General features: G+C 40.1%; 1 protein-coding gene across 1 annotated transcript in view; it reads left to right on the top strand.

Annotated features, from left to right (window-relative positions):
- Window positions 1-19,371, top strand: part of ADCY10 (adenylate cyclase 10) — a 78,532-nt gene that overhangs the window by 25,184 nt on the left and 33,977 nt on the right. The window contains exons 13-17 of the mRNA XM_043878463.1: window positions 6,767-6,920; window positions 8,072-8,264; window positions 8,781-8,867; window positions 12,223-12,497; window positions 14,570-14,706. Coding sequence (XP_043734398.1) covers window positions 6,767-6,920; window positions 8,072-8,264; window positions 8,781-8,867; window positions 12,223-12,497; window positions 14,570-14,706 — 846 coding nt within the window. The remainder of the gene's footprint in view (window positions 1-6,766; window positions 6,921-8,071; window positions 8,265-8,780; window positions 8,868-12,222; window positions 12,498-14,569; window positions 14,707-19,371) is intronic.

The following is a 19,371-nucleotide window of genomic DNA, read 5'->3' as shown; positions in this document are numbered from 1 at the left end:
TGTTAGACCTGAGCATACCTAAAAGTATCATTATAAATTAGATCCTGGTCATACCTGTGTTAGGGCAGTTAAGAGGAGGCTCCGCCCCACACTTTGGGGGGTGGGTGGGTATTAGGACAGAATCTTGATGTCAGCATAGTCTAAAAGAAGGCAACAGTTCCAGAACAGCACAGAGCATTTTTGTGCAAACAACAGAGCTGGTTTGTACCAGCAGCAATGCCTCACTTTCAGTGCATTCGGGTAGTTTTCAGAGTTTGTAGGCACATCATTTCTTCCAAGTCCAGATCCCCAAACTCCTGAAGGCTAGAAAGGAGAAGGAGTATCTACTCTCACCTTTCTCCAAGGCCTTACTTTCCATCCTAGGATATGCTTGCTGTGACCATGATTGATAGCAAATGGAAACCCTAACCCCCTTTCTACAAGATCGAGGACTCAGTATGACGGACATACTAGAACACATTGGTATAATATGTATATATTGTGCAGTCTGGTCTATTTGCCTTTTTGCCCTGATTTCACCAGAATAAGATAAAAATCAGGCCTGTATACTGTTCCTTAAAGCTGTAAGCAAAAACAGACTGTCTGAGGTTAGCAGGATGGAAAGTACTCTTAGAAGAGCTCCTGTAGAAGAACTTCTATATGCACATGACAACAAAACTAACATGAACAAGTGTTTTTTCAAGGGTCAAAAATGCATACAAATACTCTCAGATATTAGGACCTTGTTTAAATAGAAACAAGGTACGCATACTTCAAGTCAAGAGGTTAAACTCATTTCAGAACCCAACTAAAGAAAGAATTCAGAAGTTCTTACCTCTATGTGTTGTATACAAATAGAACACAAAAAGCTAGTCTGCTCTGCAGCCTTCTGGGCCTTATCCTCTGAGTTCCTGTGTAAACTTTAGGCCAAAGAAGAACACTATACATCTCACAAAACCAAATTCAAATGCATTTTCAGAAAGGAAATGTCTCATCTGAAAGAAGCAGGATGGTCTACAGAGTAGTTCTCACTAAATCTTACCCAGAAATTTACATTACCAAATGAATATGTAAGCTTCTTTGTATGAAGTTCTAAACTTAGAGTAGTGGCCTTGGTTTTCAATAGATTTTAAATAACACTTGGGTATGTATTAACTCTATCAATGGGAAAAAAAAAAAAAAGGGCACTCCACAGTAATCAGTCCATCAAAGAAGGAAGAGTCAGCCCTTATTTGGTCTCTGGCTCTTTTGACAGGAACAACCCCATAAGAGACTGAGCCAGACTTGCCTGTAACTGTCCAGGAGTCTCCAGCAGAGGCGTGGGTCGACAGTGGCCTGCTGCAGGGTCAGGGGCACTGACTCCAACAGTCCTGGGAACAGGGGCATACTGACATGAGTCCTTTTGAAGGAGGTTGCCATTACCACCATTACCCCTACCATAGTTTGGCCTCAGGCCAAACTACAGGGAGGGAACATAGCCCCACCCATCAGCAGAAAATTGGAGTCAAGATTTACCAAGCAAGGCCCCACATGTCAGAGCAAGACCCAGTTTGCCCCTCAGCCAGTCCCTCCCATCGGGAAGCTTACATAAGCCTCTTATCCTTATCCATCAGAGGCCAGATAGAATGAAAACCATAATCACAGAAAACTAACCGAATGGATCACATGGATCACAGCCTTGTCTAATTCAAGGGAACTATGAGCCATGCTGTGTAGGGCCACCTAAGATGGACAGGTCATGGTGGAGAGTTTTGATGAAACGTGGTCCACTGGAGAAGGGAATGGCAAACCACTTCAGCATTCTTGCTTTGAGAGCCCCATGAACAGTATGAAAAGGGAAAAATATATGACACTGAAAGATGAACTCCCCAGGTCGGTAGGTGCCCAATGTGCTACTAGAGAAGAGTGAAGAAAAACCTCTACAGGAATTAAGAGGCTAAACCAACATGGAAACAACGCCCAGTTGTGGATCTGTCTGGTGGTGAAAGTAAAGTCCGATGCTGTAAAGAACAATATTGCACGTTAGGTCTATGAATCAAGATAAATTGGAAGTGGTCAAACAGGAGATGGCAAGAGTGAGCATTGAAAATTTTAGGAATCAGTGAACTAAAGTGAACCGGAATGGGCAAATTTAATTCAGATGACCATTATATCTACTACTGTGGGCAAGAATCCCTTAGAAGATATGGAGTAGCCCTCATAGTCAACAAAAGAGTCCGAAATGCAGTACTTGGCTGCAGTCTCAAAAATGACGGAATGATCTCTGTTCATTTCTGAGGCAGACCATTCAATATAACAGTAATCCCCGTCTATGGCCCAACCATTAATGCCAAAGAAGCTGAAGTTGAATGGTTCTATGAAGACCTGTGAGACCTTCTAGAACTAACACCAAAAAAGATGTCCTTTTCATCATATGGGACTGGAATGCAAAAGTAGGAAGTCGAGAGATACTTGAAGTAACAGGCAAGTTTGGCCTTGGAGTACAGAGTGAAGCAGGACAAAGGCTAACAGTTTTGCCAAGAGGATGCATGTGTCATAGCAAACACCCTCTTCCAGCAACGCAAGAGATGGCTCTACACATGGACATCACCAGATGGTCAATACTGAAATCAGATTGATTCTATTCTTTGCAGCTGAGGATGGAGAAACTCTATATAAGCAGCTAAAACAATATCAGGAGCTTACTGTTGCTCAGATCATGGACTCCTTATTGTAAAATTCAGATTTAAATTGAACAAAGTTGAGAAAACCATTAGACTATTCAGTTCAGTTCAGTTCAGTTGCTCAGTTGTATCCGACTCTTTGCAACTCCATGGACTGCAGCACGCCAGGCCTCCCTGTCCATCACCAACTCCTGGAGTTTACTCAAACTCATGGCCATTGAGTCGGTGAGGCCATCCAACCATCTCATCCTCTGTTGTCCCCTTCTCCTCCTGCCTTCATTCTTTCCCAACATCAGGGTCTTTTCAATGAGTCACCTCTTTGCATGACTCAAAGTGGCCAAAGCATTGGAGTTTCAGCTTCAACATTAGTCTTTGCAATGAACACCCAGGACCGATCTCCTTTAGGATGGACTGGTTGGATGTCCTTGCAGTCCAAGGGACTCGCAAGAGTCTTCTCCAACACCACAGTTCAAAAGCATCAGTTCTTCGGTGCTCAGCTTTCTTTATAGTCCAACTCTCACATCTATACATAACTACTGGAAAAACCACAGCCTTGACTAGATGGACCTTTGTTGGCAAAGTAATGTCTCTGCTTTTTAATATGCTGTCTAGGTCGCTCATCACTTTCCATCCAAGGAGCAAGCATCTTTTAACTTCATGGCTACAGTCACCATCTCCAGTGATTTTGAAGCCCAAGAAAATAGTCAGTCACTGTTTCCCCATCTATTTGCCATGAAGTGATGGGACCAGATGCCATGATCTTAGTTTTCTGAATGTTGAGCTTTAAGTCAACTTTTTCATTTTCCTCTTTCATCAAGAGACTCTTTAGTTCTTCTTCACTTTCTGCCATAAGGGTGGTGTCATCTGCATATCTGAGGTTATTGATATTTCTCCCAGCAATCTTGATTCCAGCTTGTGCTTCATCCAGCCCAGCGTTTCTCATGATGTACTCTGCATATAAGTTAAATAAGCAGGGTGACAATATACAGCCTTGATGTGCTCCTTTTCCTATTTGGAACCAGTCTGTTGTTCCATGTCCAGTTCTAACTATTGCTTCCTGACCTGCATACAGGTTTCTCAAGAGGCAGGTCAGGTGGTCTGGTATTCCCATCTCTTTCAGAATTTTTCACTGGAGAAGGGAATGGCAAACCACTTCAGTTATCTTGCCTTGAGAACCCATGAACAGATCATTCAGGTATGACCTAAATCAAATCCCTTACGATTCTACAGTGGAAGTCACCAATAGATTCAACAGATTAGATCTGATAGACAGAGTGCCTGAAGAACTATGGACGGAGGCTCGTGACACTGTACAGAAGGCGGTAATCAAAACCATCCTCAGGAAAAAGAAATGCAAAAAGGCAAAATGGTTGTTTGAGGAAGCCTTACAAATAGCTGAGAAAAGAAGAGAAAGGCAAAGAGAAAAGGAAAGATATACCCATTTGAATGCAGAGTTCCAAAGAACAAAAGCAGGGATGAGAAAGACTTCTAAGTGATCAGTGCAAAGAAATAGAGGAAAGCAATGGAATGGGAAAGACTAGATACCTCTTCAAGAAAATTAGAAATACTAAGGGAACATTTCATGCAAAGATGGGCACAATAAAGGACAGAAACAGTATGGACCTAACAGAAGCAGAATATATTAAGAAGAGGTGGCAAGAATAACAGAAGAACTATACAAAAAAGATCTCCATGACCCAGATAACCACAACGGTGTGATCACTCACCTAGAGCCAGACATCCTATAGTATGAAGTCAAGTGGGCCTTAGGAAGCATCACTGCGAACAAAGCTAGTGGAGTTGATGGAATTCCAGGTGAGCTGTTTCAATCCTAAAAAATGAGGCTGTGAAAGTGCTGCACTCAATATACCAGCAAATTTGGAAAACTCAGCAGTGGCCACAGGACTGGAAAAGGTGAAAAATTTTCATCCCAACCCCAAAGAAGGGCAATGCCAAAGAGTGTTCAAACTACCACATAATTGCATTCATGTCACACTCTAGCAAAGTGATGCTCAAAATTCTTCAAGTAAGGCTTTATGAACCAGGAGCTTCCAGATGTTTAAGCTGGATTTAGAAAAGGAAGAGGAACCAGAGATCAAATTGCCAACATCCATTGGATTATAGAAAAAGCAAAAGAATTCTGGAAAAACATCTACTTGTGCTTCATTGACTACACTAAAGCCTTTGACTCTGTGGATCACAACAAACTGTGGAAAATTCGTTAAGAAATGGGAATACCAGACCATCTTACCTGCCTGTCTCCTGTGATACCTGTATATAGGTCAAGAAGCAACAGCTAAAACCAGACATGAAACAATGGACTGGTTCAAAATTGGAAAAGGAGTATGTCAAGGTTGCTTATTGTCACTCTGCTTATTTAACTTAAAAGCAGAGTACATCATGCAAAATGCTGGACTTGATGAAGCACAAGCTGGAATCAAGATTGCCTGGAGAAATATTAATAACCTCAGATATGCAGATGGCACCTCCCTTATGTCAAAAAGCAGAGGAACTGAAGAGCCTTTTGATGAAAGTGAAAGAGGAGAGTGAAAAAGCTGACTTAAAACTCAACATTCAGAAAACTTAAGATCATGGCATCCAGTCCCATCATTTCATGGCAAGTAGATGGGGAAGCAATGGAAACAGTGACAGACTTTATGTTTTGCGCTCCAAAATCACTGGAGATGGTGACTGTAGCCATGAAATTAAAAGATGCTTGCCTCTTGGAAGAAAAGCTATGAGCAACCTAGACAACATATTAAATAGCAGAGACATTACTTTGCCAACCAAGGTCTGTCTAGTCAAGGCTATGGTTTTTCCAGTGGTCATGTATGAATGTGAGAGCTGGACCATAAAGAAGGCTGAGTGCTGAAGAATTAATGCTTTTGAAGTCTGGTGTTGGAGAAGACTCTTGAGAGTCCCTTGGACTGCAAGGAGATCCAACCAGTCCATCCTAAAGGAGAGCAGTCCTGGGTGTTCATTGGAAGGACTGATGCTGAAGCTGAAGCTCCGTCAGCTTCGCCAGCTGATGGAAAGAACTGACTCATTAGAAAAAGAGCCTGATGCTGGGAAGGATTGAAGGCAGGAGAAGAAGGGGATGACAGAGGATGAGATGATTGGATGGCATCATCGACTTGATGGACTTGAGTTTGAGCAAGCTACAGAAGTTGGTGATGGATAGGCAAGCCTGGCGTGCTGCATTCCTTGGGATTGCAAAGAATCGGACAGGACTGCGCAACTGAACAACAGCAATGCGTTTCTGCGACTCCTTCTGTCCACCGAGGTTTCAAAGATGGTAGGCTGAGTTTGAGATATCAGTCAGGGTATCCTGTTATTCATATTTAAAAATATAAGAAAAATAAGGATGATAGGGTTGTAACCCAAGGTGACTTATTTTCCTTTTCTAATTTTTCTATATTTTCTACAGTGAGCTTATATTAGTTTTATAATCAAAAAAGGGTATAGTTTATTTTTAAGAATTTATGTTGTTCTTATGATTAATCATATATATGAGGTTTTTTTAAAGAACAGATTGAATTTTTTTTTTATCACTGGTAACTCTTCTTGTAGCCCTGAGATAAGTATAGTTTCTCATTTACGAAGAGTAAGTTTCCTTCACAGAATTAAAAGTAAAAATATTTTATCCATCCTGTACAACATGAGAACCTTAACTTTATAAATTGATTTCTTAACGTAATATGCTGTAGTTACTTCTAATGTGTTATAGAAAAAAGAGAAAAATGAAAAGAAAACAAGCATTAGGGTCAGATAACCCTGATTTAATTCCTGGTTGTATATTCTAAGCAAATCTCAGTTTGCTACACTAAATTAAATTGACATCATAGTGAACATAATAAGAATCCTTTCCCTCACAGCTTATGGGCATCAAAGAAACAAAACAAAACAAAATAAACCCCTGTAAAACCACATTACTAACCATAAAGTTCTAGCTGAAGATTTTTTTAAAAATTTTAAAGTGCACAGGACCTCAAGAAACTCCATGAACAATGCCATGGAAATTCCAAGGGTATTCTTAGAAGCAGTATCACTGTGTGCTTTTTTATATCTCTAGACAATTTTATGTTGATTGGGTTTGCTCCCTTTTTGAAAAACAAAAATAACAGGACGTGAGGAGGAGATCAAATACTTCATGGGTACTATGAAAAAATTTTTGATGTCTAACTGCAGTCAAGTCCTGATGTATGAAGGAGTATCAGGATATGGAAAAAGTCAGATTCTTGTGGAAATTGAGTACCTGGCCCAAGGTGAGAACCACAGGTGAGTGTCTTGCAATGACCACTTTTTTGTGGATCCAGAGAATCCTGACATCCTTAAGAATTTCATTTGTTTTAATGTTCTTCTCCTTTATATAGGTTGCCTCTTATAAACTACTCACAATCTATCAGTTATTATTGGGTATCATGTCCCTTATGCTAAACAAGTAATTAATGAGAAACACATTGAAGTGAGAAAATAAAAAGCTGGGTTGACCCCTTGAGATCCTAATTTGATGCCTGGAGGGGCTTGGATATTGATATTTTAAGTTTCCTAATGCTCAGACAGTTTGAGAACAACTGGTATAGATGCTGAAACCAAAGCTAGATTTGGTCTGAAGCAAATACATAAGTTTATCCTGTAGCTGACAGGGAATCACCAGTTCAAACCATTGAGCCCTGAGAATGCGGTTAGAGAATGGAAGGCCTCTGAATTTTCCTTTGAAAGGCAGAGCTAATGTACTTACCTCTTGCTATTTGTCTCTTTTCATATAAGGAATGTCATGAGGGCTGTCTTTGGGACAGCCTGTCTCATGGAGGTGAACAGTGTGGTGTTCAATAACAGTGATGATAACCAAGACAATGGCAATTGTGTTACACACATCCTTTCACCATCTAACATAAAGGCTTTAAGGGGAAAATTCTTATTAGTTTTAGTTTTGGCTGTGTTTCTACTCTTTTTAAATGTCAGGCCTGAGAGAGGCTAGTTTTTAAATGTATTTAACCTTGCTGAAGGAATAAGTCAAAATAACCAGGAGACGTTTTATTTATTCCATCACTTACTGAGTACTTACAGTACCCAAGTGCTGCATTAGTTTGCTAGAGCTACTGTGACAAAGCCCCACAAACTAGATGGCTTAAACAACAGAAGTATATTGTCTCTGTGTATAGGAGGATAGAAGTCTAAGACCCTGGTGTTGTAAAGCTGGTTCCTTCCATCAGCTGTGAGGGACAATCTGTTTTGTCCCTCTTTCCTAGCTTCTGGTGGCTCGCTGGCGCTCACTGGTATTCGTTGGCTTGTGGAAGCGCTACCCCAATCTCTGCCTCCGTTTTCACATGATGTTCTCCATGTGTGTTGTCTGTGTCCAAATTTCCCCCCTTCCCAAAAAAATATTTTTAAAAACTCTCTCTGATTCCTGACTTTCTTATAAACAGGACTATTGCTATTGCATTGACTAAGATCAGCTTCAATCAAAATTTTTATACCATCCAGATACTCATGGCCAATGTACTAGGTCTGGATACTTGCAAACATTATAAAGAACGACAGAGTAACCTTCAAAATAAAGTCAAGTCACTGTTGGATGAAAAGTTCCATTGTCTTCTTAATGACATTTTCCATGTGCAGGTAACGAGCTGGTGTTAGACTCCTGTGAGAAATTGTGAAGGGACAGGTGAGGCCACCCCTTTGTCATGCTTTATGACACTGCGTCTCTTTGGTTTTTATGATACTTTTTTTTCTCATCTAGGGCATCCAAGGTGGTAAGGAAATGGCTCCCAATCCTTGAATGAGCACCCACCTTCCTAAGAGATATTGGTACCAGACTCAAGAAAATCCAAATAACCACCTGCTGATTCATTTTTTTTTCCTCACCTTCCCATCCTAGGTATACTATATTAGCGAGTCAAGGGCACAAAATCCCTCTGCTCCCAAAGGTGATTGCCAATGCAAAGATAAGAGTGTGCCCTATTTTTTCTCCTATCTATTAGATTCAATGACATAGAGCTGGAAGAGATGTTATGAATTATCTAACATACGAGGATTTTAAGGCACAGAACAGTAAAGTGAACAGCCAAAGACATGCAACTAGTAGTTCCCTCTGCTATTTTCCAATACTCAATATTCTTATAATTTTTTATATAGTTCCCTATTTCACGAGAGGTTTCCAAGATGAGCACCATAAGAAAACAAAAGCAGTTGGAGGCGTTGTTTATGAAGATCTTGGAGCAAGTAAGAGCATCTATGGGTCAAGTAATGAGGGGAGGGGAGAAACTGGGCATCTCACCACAAAGCCAGGTTGCCTCAAGAGTTCAGATTCCAATGACAAGAAGCTGTGAATTATGTGAAAGCTTTAACCCAAAGTGTTTCATTGTCCTCCATCCTTTGAAACCCCAAGGTGAGAGTCTGTTCAGAATTTAGTTGTATTTGAAAGAAGTTCTTTCACATTACTCCTGGGAGCTTGACCTCTTCTTAAAACCAGTCCTCTTTTTTTCCTCCCTCTCTATAAGAAGTGATCTATCAAACCAGTTATGTATACAGGCTCTGTAGTCAGACTACAAAAGCTTGCGCCCTTAGGCCTATCATTTGCTACCTAGGTAAGCTTGATCAAATGACTCAACCTGTCCATGCTTTTACTTTATTTTCTATAAAGTGAAGAAATAATAGTACCCAGCTCACAGGGTTATAAGGTTTAAATGACTAAATTATGTGTAAAACACTTAGAATAGAGTCTCTTTCATTGAAGCCACTCAATCAATGTTAACTTTTTCCTCTCTGAGTAATATGATGACTATCCATTATATGCGGTTGATCACCAACTTTATATCCCATTCCCTAGCTCTCTTATAAGCACCAGAACCATATTTCCAAGAACCTTCCGTGTATTCTACTTGGATTTGGGGAATCATACTCAGTTCAGTGTCTAATACTAAATTCATTTTTTCCCCCTACTTCGGTATCCTGTCTTCCTCAACCTGATCCTGACTTTTGGTTTAGTTAATAACGAGTTCATTCACACATCGTTCAAGTTAATCTTTGCTACTTTCCTCACTACTGGCCAAATCTCCTGCGTCTACTCAGTTGCCAAGTCCTCCGTGTCTACCTCAGACCGACCCTAGAACCCATCCATCCTCTCCCCACTGTGGCTCAGGCTCCTTCTCTTCTATTACTATAGCTTTCCAGCCAATCTCTGTGCGTCATCCTTCTCCACTGCAACTCATCTTCCACATAACTGCCAGAGCATGCAAATTGCTCCAACCTTTGCTTTATACTAGTCAAACAGTTCTCAATACTAATGAGATAAAAGCCAAAAGACTTTTTTTTAACCTTGGAGAAATGCTACTCATCGTTCAGTGTTACCTCTTCAGTGAGAACTCCCCCAAATCACAAGGCATGACTACTACCACTGTGCTCTGTGACACTGTGGACATATCTCTTATTATGTTTTCCACACTGTATTGCAATTTGCTACTTAAATCTGTGTCTCTCTCCCTCAGGAGATTGTGAACTTCTTAAGGAGAGGGAGCCTCTTATTCATTTTTGTATCACTATTGCCCAGAAGAATGTTTGGCACATAATAAACAATTCAAGTTTGTGGCAATAAATGTACAATAGAACTTCCTTCTTCTCCACTGAAGGCAAATAAGGCCATATCAGTAATTTCTAAATGTCAGATTTTGAGGACTGTTTGCATCACAAATATCCAGGAAGCTTGATAAAATATATGTATTTATGAGTTCCACCTGAAATTGAAAAAGGCTTGGTTTGGGCCTAGGAATCTGTTTAATTTGTTTTTATTTTAAAATTCCTCAGTGATTCTGATCCAAATCTAGTTGGAAACTGTGACTAAAGCTGTGCTTTGACTCAGTGCTATGATGACAGTCTTTGGATCACTTACTATCAATGTGATCTTGGGCAAGTGGCTTTATTTTTGTCAATAAATAGATTCAATAGTGCCACCTCTGTAAACATTATGAAGATTTAAAATGAATTAACTTATGGGAGTGCATCACACAGTGCTGGGAACATAGTAGGTACAGTGTAAATGTTGGCTTTTATTCACATTAGAGATGACCCAATTCAATCTATTTAAAAAAAAATTTTTTTTTTTTTTTTAATTTATTTGGCTGTTCTGTGTCTTAGTTGCAGCACACAGGATCTTTAGTCTTCATTGTGGCATGCAAGATCTTACAGTTGTGGCCTGTGGGATCTAGTTCCCTGACCAAGGATCAAACCTGGGCCCCTTGCATTGGGAGCAGAGACTTAGCTGCTGGACCACCGGGGAGTCTTCAATCTTCCTATTTTAAACCTATGGAAGCTGGGGCTAATGATGGACTATTGAATTCATGTGGGGTTTTTGGTCCTTGCTTTACTCTCCTCAATTCACAGATAATTCACTAAGACCATTCTATGACTAAAACTCGCATTCTATCTGCCCATAGTTTTAAAGATATTAGTCAAATACAAAACAAAACAATGGGATGCTAATCCCTATTCGTTAAAATGTTCTCAGAGTCAGTGAAGAGCTTACGATCTGGTGACAGAATGAGGCTGCAAGAGGAGACTTACTATGTGTATGTGATAAGACAGGCTATATAATACTTTAGAATGATCGTCTTCTGAAATTTGAAATTACCCTTTACTGCTTTGGTTTATAAAAACATATAGAGAGAAAGAGTGGCTTAACAATCACTTCTCAGAGGGAACCAAAAGAAGCCAAGAGCAGTCTGGAGCAGTAAGAATGGGAAAAGTTTTCTCCATTTAGATATCTTACACTATGGAAATATAGAGCCCACTATACAAGGGCTCACTCTCTCTGTTTTGTCTAATACTGTATCCCCGGTGCTTAGAAGAGCACCTGACACTAAGGGATGCACGGTAAGTGCTTAATGAGTAAATAAATAATTCAGACCAGTCGGGGAAAAGCAGTCTACACACAAAGAGGACACTTGGTCTGTTTTTAAGTGTAACGTGCTGTAATTCAAGCTAGAACAGCATAAACTGCTGGCAGGGCAAAGACCAGATCAATTCCTCTCAGCACTTTGCCTCCAGCACCCAGCCCAGCGAGTGCCTGGTAAAGACGTGTTGAATAGATGTTGGCTGAATAAATGTCAAATTGGTATTTCCAGGAGACCTTCATTTTTCAATAAATTAGAATGACTTGAAGTAAATCTCAGTTATTTTTATGTAATGGGTGTTTAACTTGACTACAACCCATCTATCCTATACATTATCTTGTCACAAAGATCTGACTAAGTATGCATCTCTTCTAGCCAGTTCAGTCCCAATAGTCACAGATTCCAAGTTAGCAGAATCTAAATTATCACAAAGATACTGGAAAGAAAAGATTTAACCTAGCTTTGCAAAACTCAGTGGAAACACATGTATACCCATACATATGTACAAAAAAATGAAGTCATGGGAGTTCCCTGGTGGTCTAACTAGGATCCAGTGCTTTCACTGCTATGGCCCAAGTTCAGTCCCTTGTTAGGGAACTGGGATCCCACAAGTCTGGGGGTGGAGCCAAAAAGCAAAAAAACCCTGAAGTCCTACAGCATTTTTCTTTCTATTTCTTCACCTTGTTTAGACAGTGAAAGAGGAAAGGATTATTTTCATCATTGATGAGGGCCAGTTTATCGATTCAGCCTCCTGGACCTTTATGGAAAAGCTCATCCGGTCTGTTCCCATCTTCATCATCATGTCCCTGTCTCCCTTTGTCAACATACCTTGTGCGGCTGCCAGTGCCATAATGAAGAACAGGAACACCACCTATGTCACCCTTGGACCTGTGCAGCCTAAGGACATCCTCAACAAAGTCTGCCTAGACCTCAGTGTCAGGGGCATCCCCAAAGAACTGGACACGTGAGTAACCCATTTATTCTAAGGCCTAGACAGCTGCACTTATTCACCGGGTCCAGACTTCATCAGATTCCTTAGGTTGTGTCTGAAAGCACCCATTTCAGTATTCTTGCTGGTCCCGCCTTTCAAAGGCAACCATTGAACATGCTTGGTAGGATGGATGCTGCTCACCTTTTCTTTTTATGGTTCCTGTTACATCATGTTCAACTTTGCTTAGAGGCATGAGTTTTGTTTCCCTTTCATCAAGCTGGGTATAGGTACACTCAACTCTTACCAATAGTGACTAAGGGCACAGTCGTGGGCAAGTGACATGAAAGGCAAATTGGTAAACATTAAAGACCACAACCCACAACTGAGCCAGGTCTTAGTCACCAGTGATAACATGGTCTGGTACTGGTGTTCTTTGTCATGGTAGATTGGATGTCTTCTCAGTGACTCCTCTACTGTGTCTTGTTAGCAGTCCCCTTAACAACATAGACAATGCCCCTTCCTTAGCTGTCTGTTTACAACCCACCATGGTATCTGTTCTTTATAATGAGGTTATCTTGCTTCTAGAAGAGCAATGTCTCGGACACCAGGCATGAATTTTCCGTGTTCTCTCCCTTTGACTCCCTGCCTCTCCCTCTTTATCTCTGTATTTATTTATTTAATATGTATATATTTATTATGTATATGCATCACCTTTTGATCTAGCCTTCCTAATTCTAGGACTCTGTCTCAAAGATATATTTATGGGGAACTATACTCAAAATTTTGTAATAACCTATAAGGGAAAAGAATCTGAACATATGTAATACAGTTATATATAACACAGTTATGTGTATATATATGTACATATATATAGAATCATTTTGCTGTATACCTGAAAATAATACAACATTGTAAATCAACTCTACTTCAAAAAATATTTTTTTAATATATATATTGACCAAAATATGAAGTGACATATGGACACAGTTTTTATTGAGGCATTATTTATACTAGTAAAAGACAGAAAACAATCCAAATGTCCATCTCTAAGGGGACAGTTAGAGTAAACTAGGATGCATCCACAAAATGGAGCCCTACATAGCTACAAAAAGAAATAAGAAAGTCCCACTGATATGGAAGGAAAGTTATGATCAACATAGACAGCATATTAAAAAGCAGAGACATTACTTTGCCAACAAAGATCCGTCTGGTCAAGGCTATGGTTTTTCCAGTGGTTATGTATGGATGTGAGAGTTGGACTGTGAGGAAAGCTGAGTGCCGAAAAATTGATGCTTTTGAACTGTGGTGTTGGAGAAGACTCTTGAGAGTCCCTTGGATTGCAAGGAGATCCAACCAGTCCATCCTGAAGGAGGTAAGTCCTAGGTGTTCATTGGAAGGACTGATGCTGAAGCTGAGACTCCAATACTTTGGCCACCTCATGCGAAGAGTTGACTCATTGGAAAAGACCCTGATGCTGGGAGGAATTTGGGGCAGGAGGAGAAGGGGACGACAGAGGATGAGATGGCTGGATGGCATCACCAACTCGATGGACGTGAGTTTGAGTAAACTCCGGGAGTTTGTGATGGACAGGGAGGCCTGGCGTGCTGCGATTCATGGGTTCACAGAGAGTCGGACACGACTGAGCGACTGAACTGAACTGAACTGAACTGATATGGAGGGATGACCAAGATACATTATTGAGGGAAGAACAAGGGGCAGCCTAGTGTGCAGTATGGACAAAGTGCTGTTTTTTAATCTAAGGAAAGGGGTGAAATATATATGTGCATTTTCTATAGTTTTTGAAAGAAACCTTGAAAAGATAAGCCAGAAACTAATTTAAATGGTTACTTATAAGGTGAGGTAGGGAAGCAAGACTGAGGATGTGCCTTATTACATGGTTTTGAGTTTGGAAAGATTTAAATGTTTTATGTAATTTTCAAAAATGAAAGAAAAAAAAGCAAAGGCAATCCCTAAAAATGGAAAGCAAACCAAAACAAATGGAGAAAGAGATGTGATTATTTCTGAGTGATTGAGAAGACTCAAATATTTTTCCTTCCTAAAAGATAGTTCTTTGATATAAATAGGTTGCCTTGTTTTCACTACAGGTATCTGGCAGAGGGAAGCTGTGGAATTCCATTTTACTGTGAAGAATTGCTTAAAAACCTAGACCATCACAGGGTACTCATTTTCCAAGCAATGGAGTCTGAGGAAAAGACAAATGTGACCTGGAATAACCTGTTCAGTAAGTCCTGTATTGATGGTTCTTTCTCTCACTCTCCTTCTGAAGAGAGGGTGGCCAGAGTAGGCTTTTCCATAGGCTTCTTCCTAAAAGGGTTTGAGGAGGCAGTGAACGTTGGACTTGATATCCCAGAATGTGAGAGAACTTAACATTGTCGGGGTCTCACTGAACTGGAGAAAGAATGTCGACCTGTAATAGAAATGAAAGAATGGGGAACACATGTAAATCCATGGCTGATTCATATCAACGTATGGCAAAAACCACTACAATATTGTAAAGTAGTTAGCCTCCAACTAATACAAATAAATGGAAAAAAAAATTAAAAGATTGAAAAAAAAAAGAAATGAAAGAACACCAGAGAATCTTAAAGCCCAGAATCAGAACTGATGAGGGATGTGGATGTTATCAGGGAAAAAGAATAACTTGTTTTCTAGAGGTAAAATGATTATCTCAAAGTGAATTGTCCACAAGGTTCTCATGGTAGACATGCAGGAGGATGAATTTTGAGATAATGGCACAAAGAAACCAGGTGGAATTTTTAAGAAAATGGTTTTGTTGAAGGGAGAAGGGTGGGGGTTGGGGAAAGGGGTACAGAGGCAAGCTGGCGTGCAGAGGATTAGGATTAATGTGAATGATAGGAAAATGTCTGGGGTGGGTATGCTAGTTGTTCAGGGAGGTGGCAGTGATAAGGAGAAAAAATAATACGCTCACAAAAAAGAAAAGAAGGAACTATATTTAGAAGAAAGGAAGAAACTATATTTAGACACAAAGGTTTAAGAGATAGCATCTATGCTATGAAAAAAGAGTTAGAACAGTGCAATCAAAAGAAAATTTTGGCTTTGAAGTTAGGAGTCCAGATTTCAGTTCTCCATATGACATTTAATAGCTGATATTTAGGGATTAGTCACAACCTTTATTGCCAGCTACATGCTCTATAATGTAGAATAGAGGAACTCAAATCTTTTCTCATTTATTCACTCAACAAAGGTCTGTTGACCTTTGTTTGACTGTGTCTTACACCACAGTAGACATTCTGGGGATCTCTTTGAATATAAACGAAGTGACTGAATACAATAATACTTTGCTGCCTCGTTGAGTTTCTTTCATTAAACTTTTTGAGGTGGTCATAAATTTACATACAGTTGTAACAAGTATTGGGTTGGCCAAAAAGTTCATTTGGGTTTTTCCATAAGGTGTTATGGGAAAACTCAAATGAACTTTTTGGCTAAAACAATAATATGGAGAGATTCAATTAATGTGCACCCTTTACCTGGTTTTCCCCCATAGTAACATCAGCAAAACTACAATAATATCACAACCAGGACATTAATATTGATACAGTCAAGATACATAATATTTTCATCACCACGAGGATCCCTCGTGTTGCCATTACAGCCACCCCACTTCCCTCCCACCCATACTTCCTTCCCTGGTAATCACTAATCAGTTCTTCATATCTATAATTTTGTTACTTTAAGGAATTTTTATAAATGGAATAATACAGTGTATGTGATCTTTTGAGATTGTTTTTCACTCAGCATAACTCTCTGAAGACTATCTGGGTTCCTGTGTGTATCGGTAGTTTGGTCTTAGTTGCTGAGTAGTGTCCCATGGTATGGACATATCAGAGGTTGTTTAGCCACTCACCTGTTGAAGGACGCCTGGGATGTATACAAAAAAAAGAATGCTAAAGAACCTTATTGAGTCAGCTGACAAAACTGGAATATGGACAGTAAAAGATGATAAGTACTTCTACTTACGTAAGAGAATTGTTATTCTTGGGGAGTTCAGAGTAAAGTATTTGGGAGTAAAAGGGCGTGACTTATACGACTTAATACTCAAATGAAATGCTTCTGAAAAATATGTACATAGAGAACAAAGGGTATATATAGCAAATGGGGCAAAATGTTAACAATAGATGAATTTGAATAAAGATTAATAGTGTTATTCTTACAACTTTTGATAAATTTGAAACTTACCAAATAAACAGATTTTTTAAAAACCAAACAACTTTTCGTGGTTTCCTATTGGATTTACAATGAAATCCAAACTCCCTACCTTGGACTGGAGATCCCTGTGGTCGCACCAACATTCTGAAATACGCTCCAGCCACCTCTCTGCTCCTCTAACACCCTGAGTTCCTGGTTGCTCCCCTCCTCAGGTGCTTTGCATACCTGCTTCCTCTTCCCTTACCTCAGGTGTTATCACCTCAATCACTTTCTCTGACCATGCCTTGCTTAAGGAAGACCTTCCCTATTCTGAGCTTTCTCATTAGTCTCTATCACTGTGTTTCTTTGTTCGCAAAACTGAGTCACATTGTGAGGTTATCCTATTAATTTATTTATCTGTTGATTATTATTTGTCTTCCACTGTGAGAATGTCAGCTCCCTGAGGCAGGAAGTTTTATATACTCCTGAATCTCCAGTCCTAGGATGGCCTGTACCTAAAGGTCTTGTACCTAGAGTGATAAAAGAATGGTCATCACAGTGCTAGGTCCTGGAAAGGGAGATTAAAAAGCATAGAAGAGCGTGGATCAAGTCGTGTTCTTTATATATTTTTGGCTGTGTGACTTGTAGGATCTCAATTCTCTGACCAGGAGTTGAACCTGGGCTACAATAGTGAAAGTGCTGAATACTAACCACTAGACTTACCAGGAGACTCCCTGTCAAGTCAAATTCTTAATCCCTATTCTCCTACCCCCATGACACATGCACACACCTGACCCCTTTTTTGGTATGCTACCCTTCATTTGCTTCCCTGATCCTGAACTCTTCCTTTGCCCCACTTGCCTCGCTGACCAGTCCTCAGATTGGCTCCTCCCCCTGGGTCTATGTTCGGAGGAGAGCATTCTTCACATTCCATCCTCGACCTTTCTCTTTGCTAACTCAGTACTCTGTCTCCACTTGTTTTCAGTTTTTCATTTATTTTCCAGCCTTCTATGTGTGAAGTGCACAAGTGAGTGAGTATGTGTGTGTTTGTGTATGTAATATCCAACCTTAATTTCACTCTTAATTCCAGACCCATATTTGCAATTGCCCATTGGACTGTCCTATACATCCCACTGAACTCAACAAATAGAAAATGTAGCGCATTACCTCCCTCCCATACTGCATCTCCTCTTATATTTCCCAGCTTGATTATTGGCAACACTAATGTCTCTCTCACCTCCATCACTATCTTGCCTAGGTCTCATTTTCTCGATATCATCAGTTTTCTTTGCATTATTACTTGCATAATCCTATCCATCTTCACTTCCTGATATTCCATTGTCATAGTTTCTTACGCACCTTCCTAGTCTCTTGCCTGTCCTCCCTGCTTCCAGTGTTATCTTCCTAAAAATAGCTGGTTGGATCATTACTATCCAACTTGGGATATTTCCCCACTGTCTGTGGAACAAAGTCCAAGCTTCATAGTGTGGTATTGAATGCCCTGCACACTCTGCTCTCAAGCCTTCTCTCTAAGTACATACATCTCCTACAGTAATGAAGCACTCCAGCACTTCACCCACTGTGGTTTAGTCATGTCATACTGGCCTCTTTACATTTCCCCTCATTGCAAAGTGCTCATGGCTTCTGTGCTTTTGCGTTGATCACCCTTCTATTTTCTACTTGGAATATCCCTTCCTTCCTTAAGTTTCAACCAAAATATTTCTTCCTCTATGAAGCCTTCCTGAATCTACTGACTGAATTAATTGTCCTTTATTCTCTATTCCTCTTTGCTCTTTAGCTCTTAAGTCACTTTTCCTCTTTTATGATTAGTTACCTAAATATCAGTTTCCATAAATCTTAAAATCCTTGAGGGCTGGAAGCATGCATTAGCCACATTTATAGCCTTCACAGGTTCTGATGCATAAAAAGTCTATACTGTGTTATGAACCCTCCCACACTTACCATCTGTGCCTACTCATGTGGCACTTGTTTACTGTCTGGTTATCTCACTCTCTGTGTATATAGCTTTTCTTTCCAGGAGTTCAGGAACTTAGTTATGGTCACCCTCATATTTCCACATCGCCTATCTCAGTGTCTTGCATGTGGTGACCCAAGGACAAAAGAGTAGATAAAACCAAGGAGGGTCCTGGAATGCAGAAACGGAAAAACCAGACCCTTATCATCCTTTCCTCCCCCACGTTGTAACTGTTAACGGATTTCAGGTCTTCCTACCATAACCTGTCTCCTCTTCTACCCCATAGGGAGAAGATATTTGCCTTACTCTTCCCAATCCCCCCCCCCCCCGCCCCGCCGCAGTTTATGTGCCTTATCCAATCAGCAAATGACCTGCAATACCTCTATCCCACTCCTTGTACCCTGGGTATAAAAGTGAACTAAGGACCCCTGTTCAACGCCAGTTCTCCCTTGAGCTGGCCTGCTGTTCTAACAGCTTTTCCCACTCTAATAAACTGTATTTCCCTCTCATTCTGTCTCATGTCTGGAAATTCTTTTCCAACCCGTGCCCGGTCCATGACATTGCAACTCAAGTGTTAATGAATGACTGGAGGGACAAATAAGTAATACATTTTGGAGTGCCAGGAGAAAAAATTACTATGCAAGTTTATATTCAAACTTCATTCTTAATATCTTTCTTTTATTAAAAAATGAGTTCTTAAAATTTTTTTTAAAATTTATTTTTGGCTGCACTCAGTCTGTTGCTTTGTTCAGGCTTTCTCTTGTT

Source organism: Cervus elaphus, chromosome 20, assembly GCF_910594005.1.
Source record: "Cervus elaphus chromosome 20, mCerEla1.1, whole genome shotgun sequence".
NCBI lineage: Eukaryota > Metazoa > Chordata > Mammalia > Artiodactyla > Cervidae > Cervus > Cervus elaphus.
Note: the sequence above shows the minus strand (reverse complement) of the source record. Positions and strands in the feature narration are given on the sequence as shown.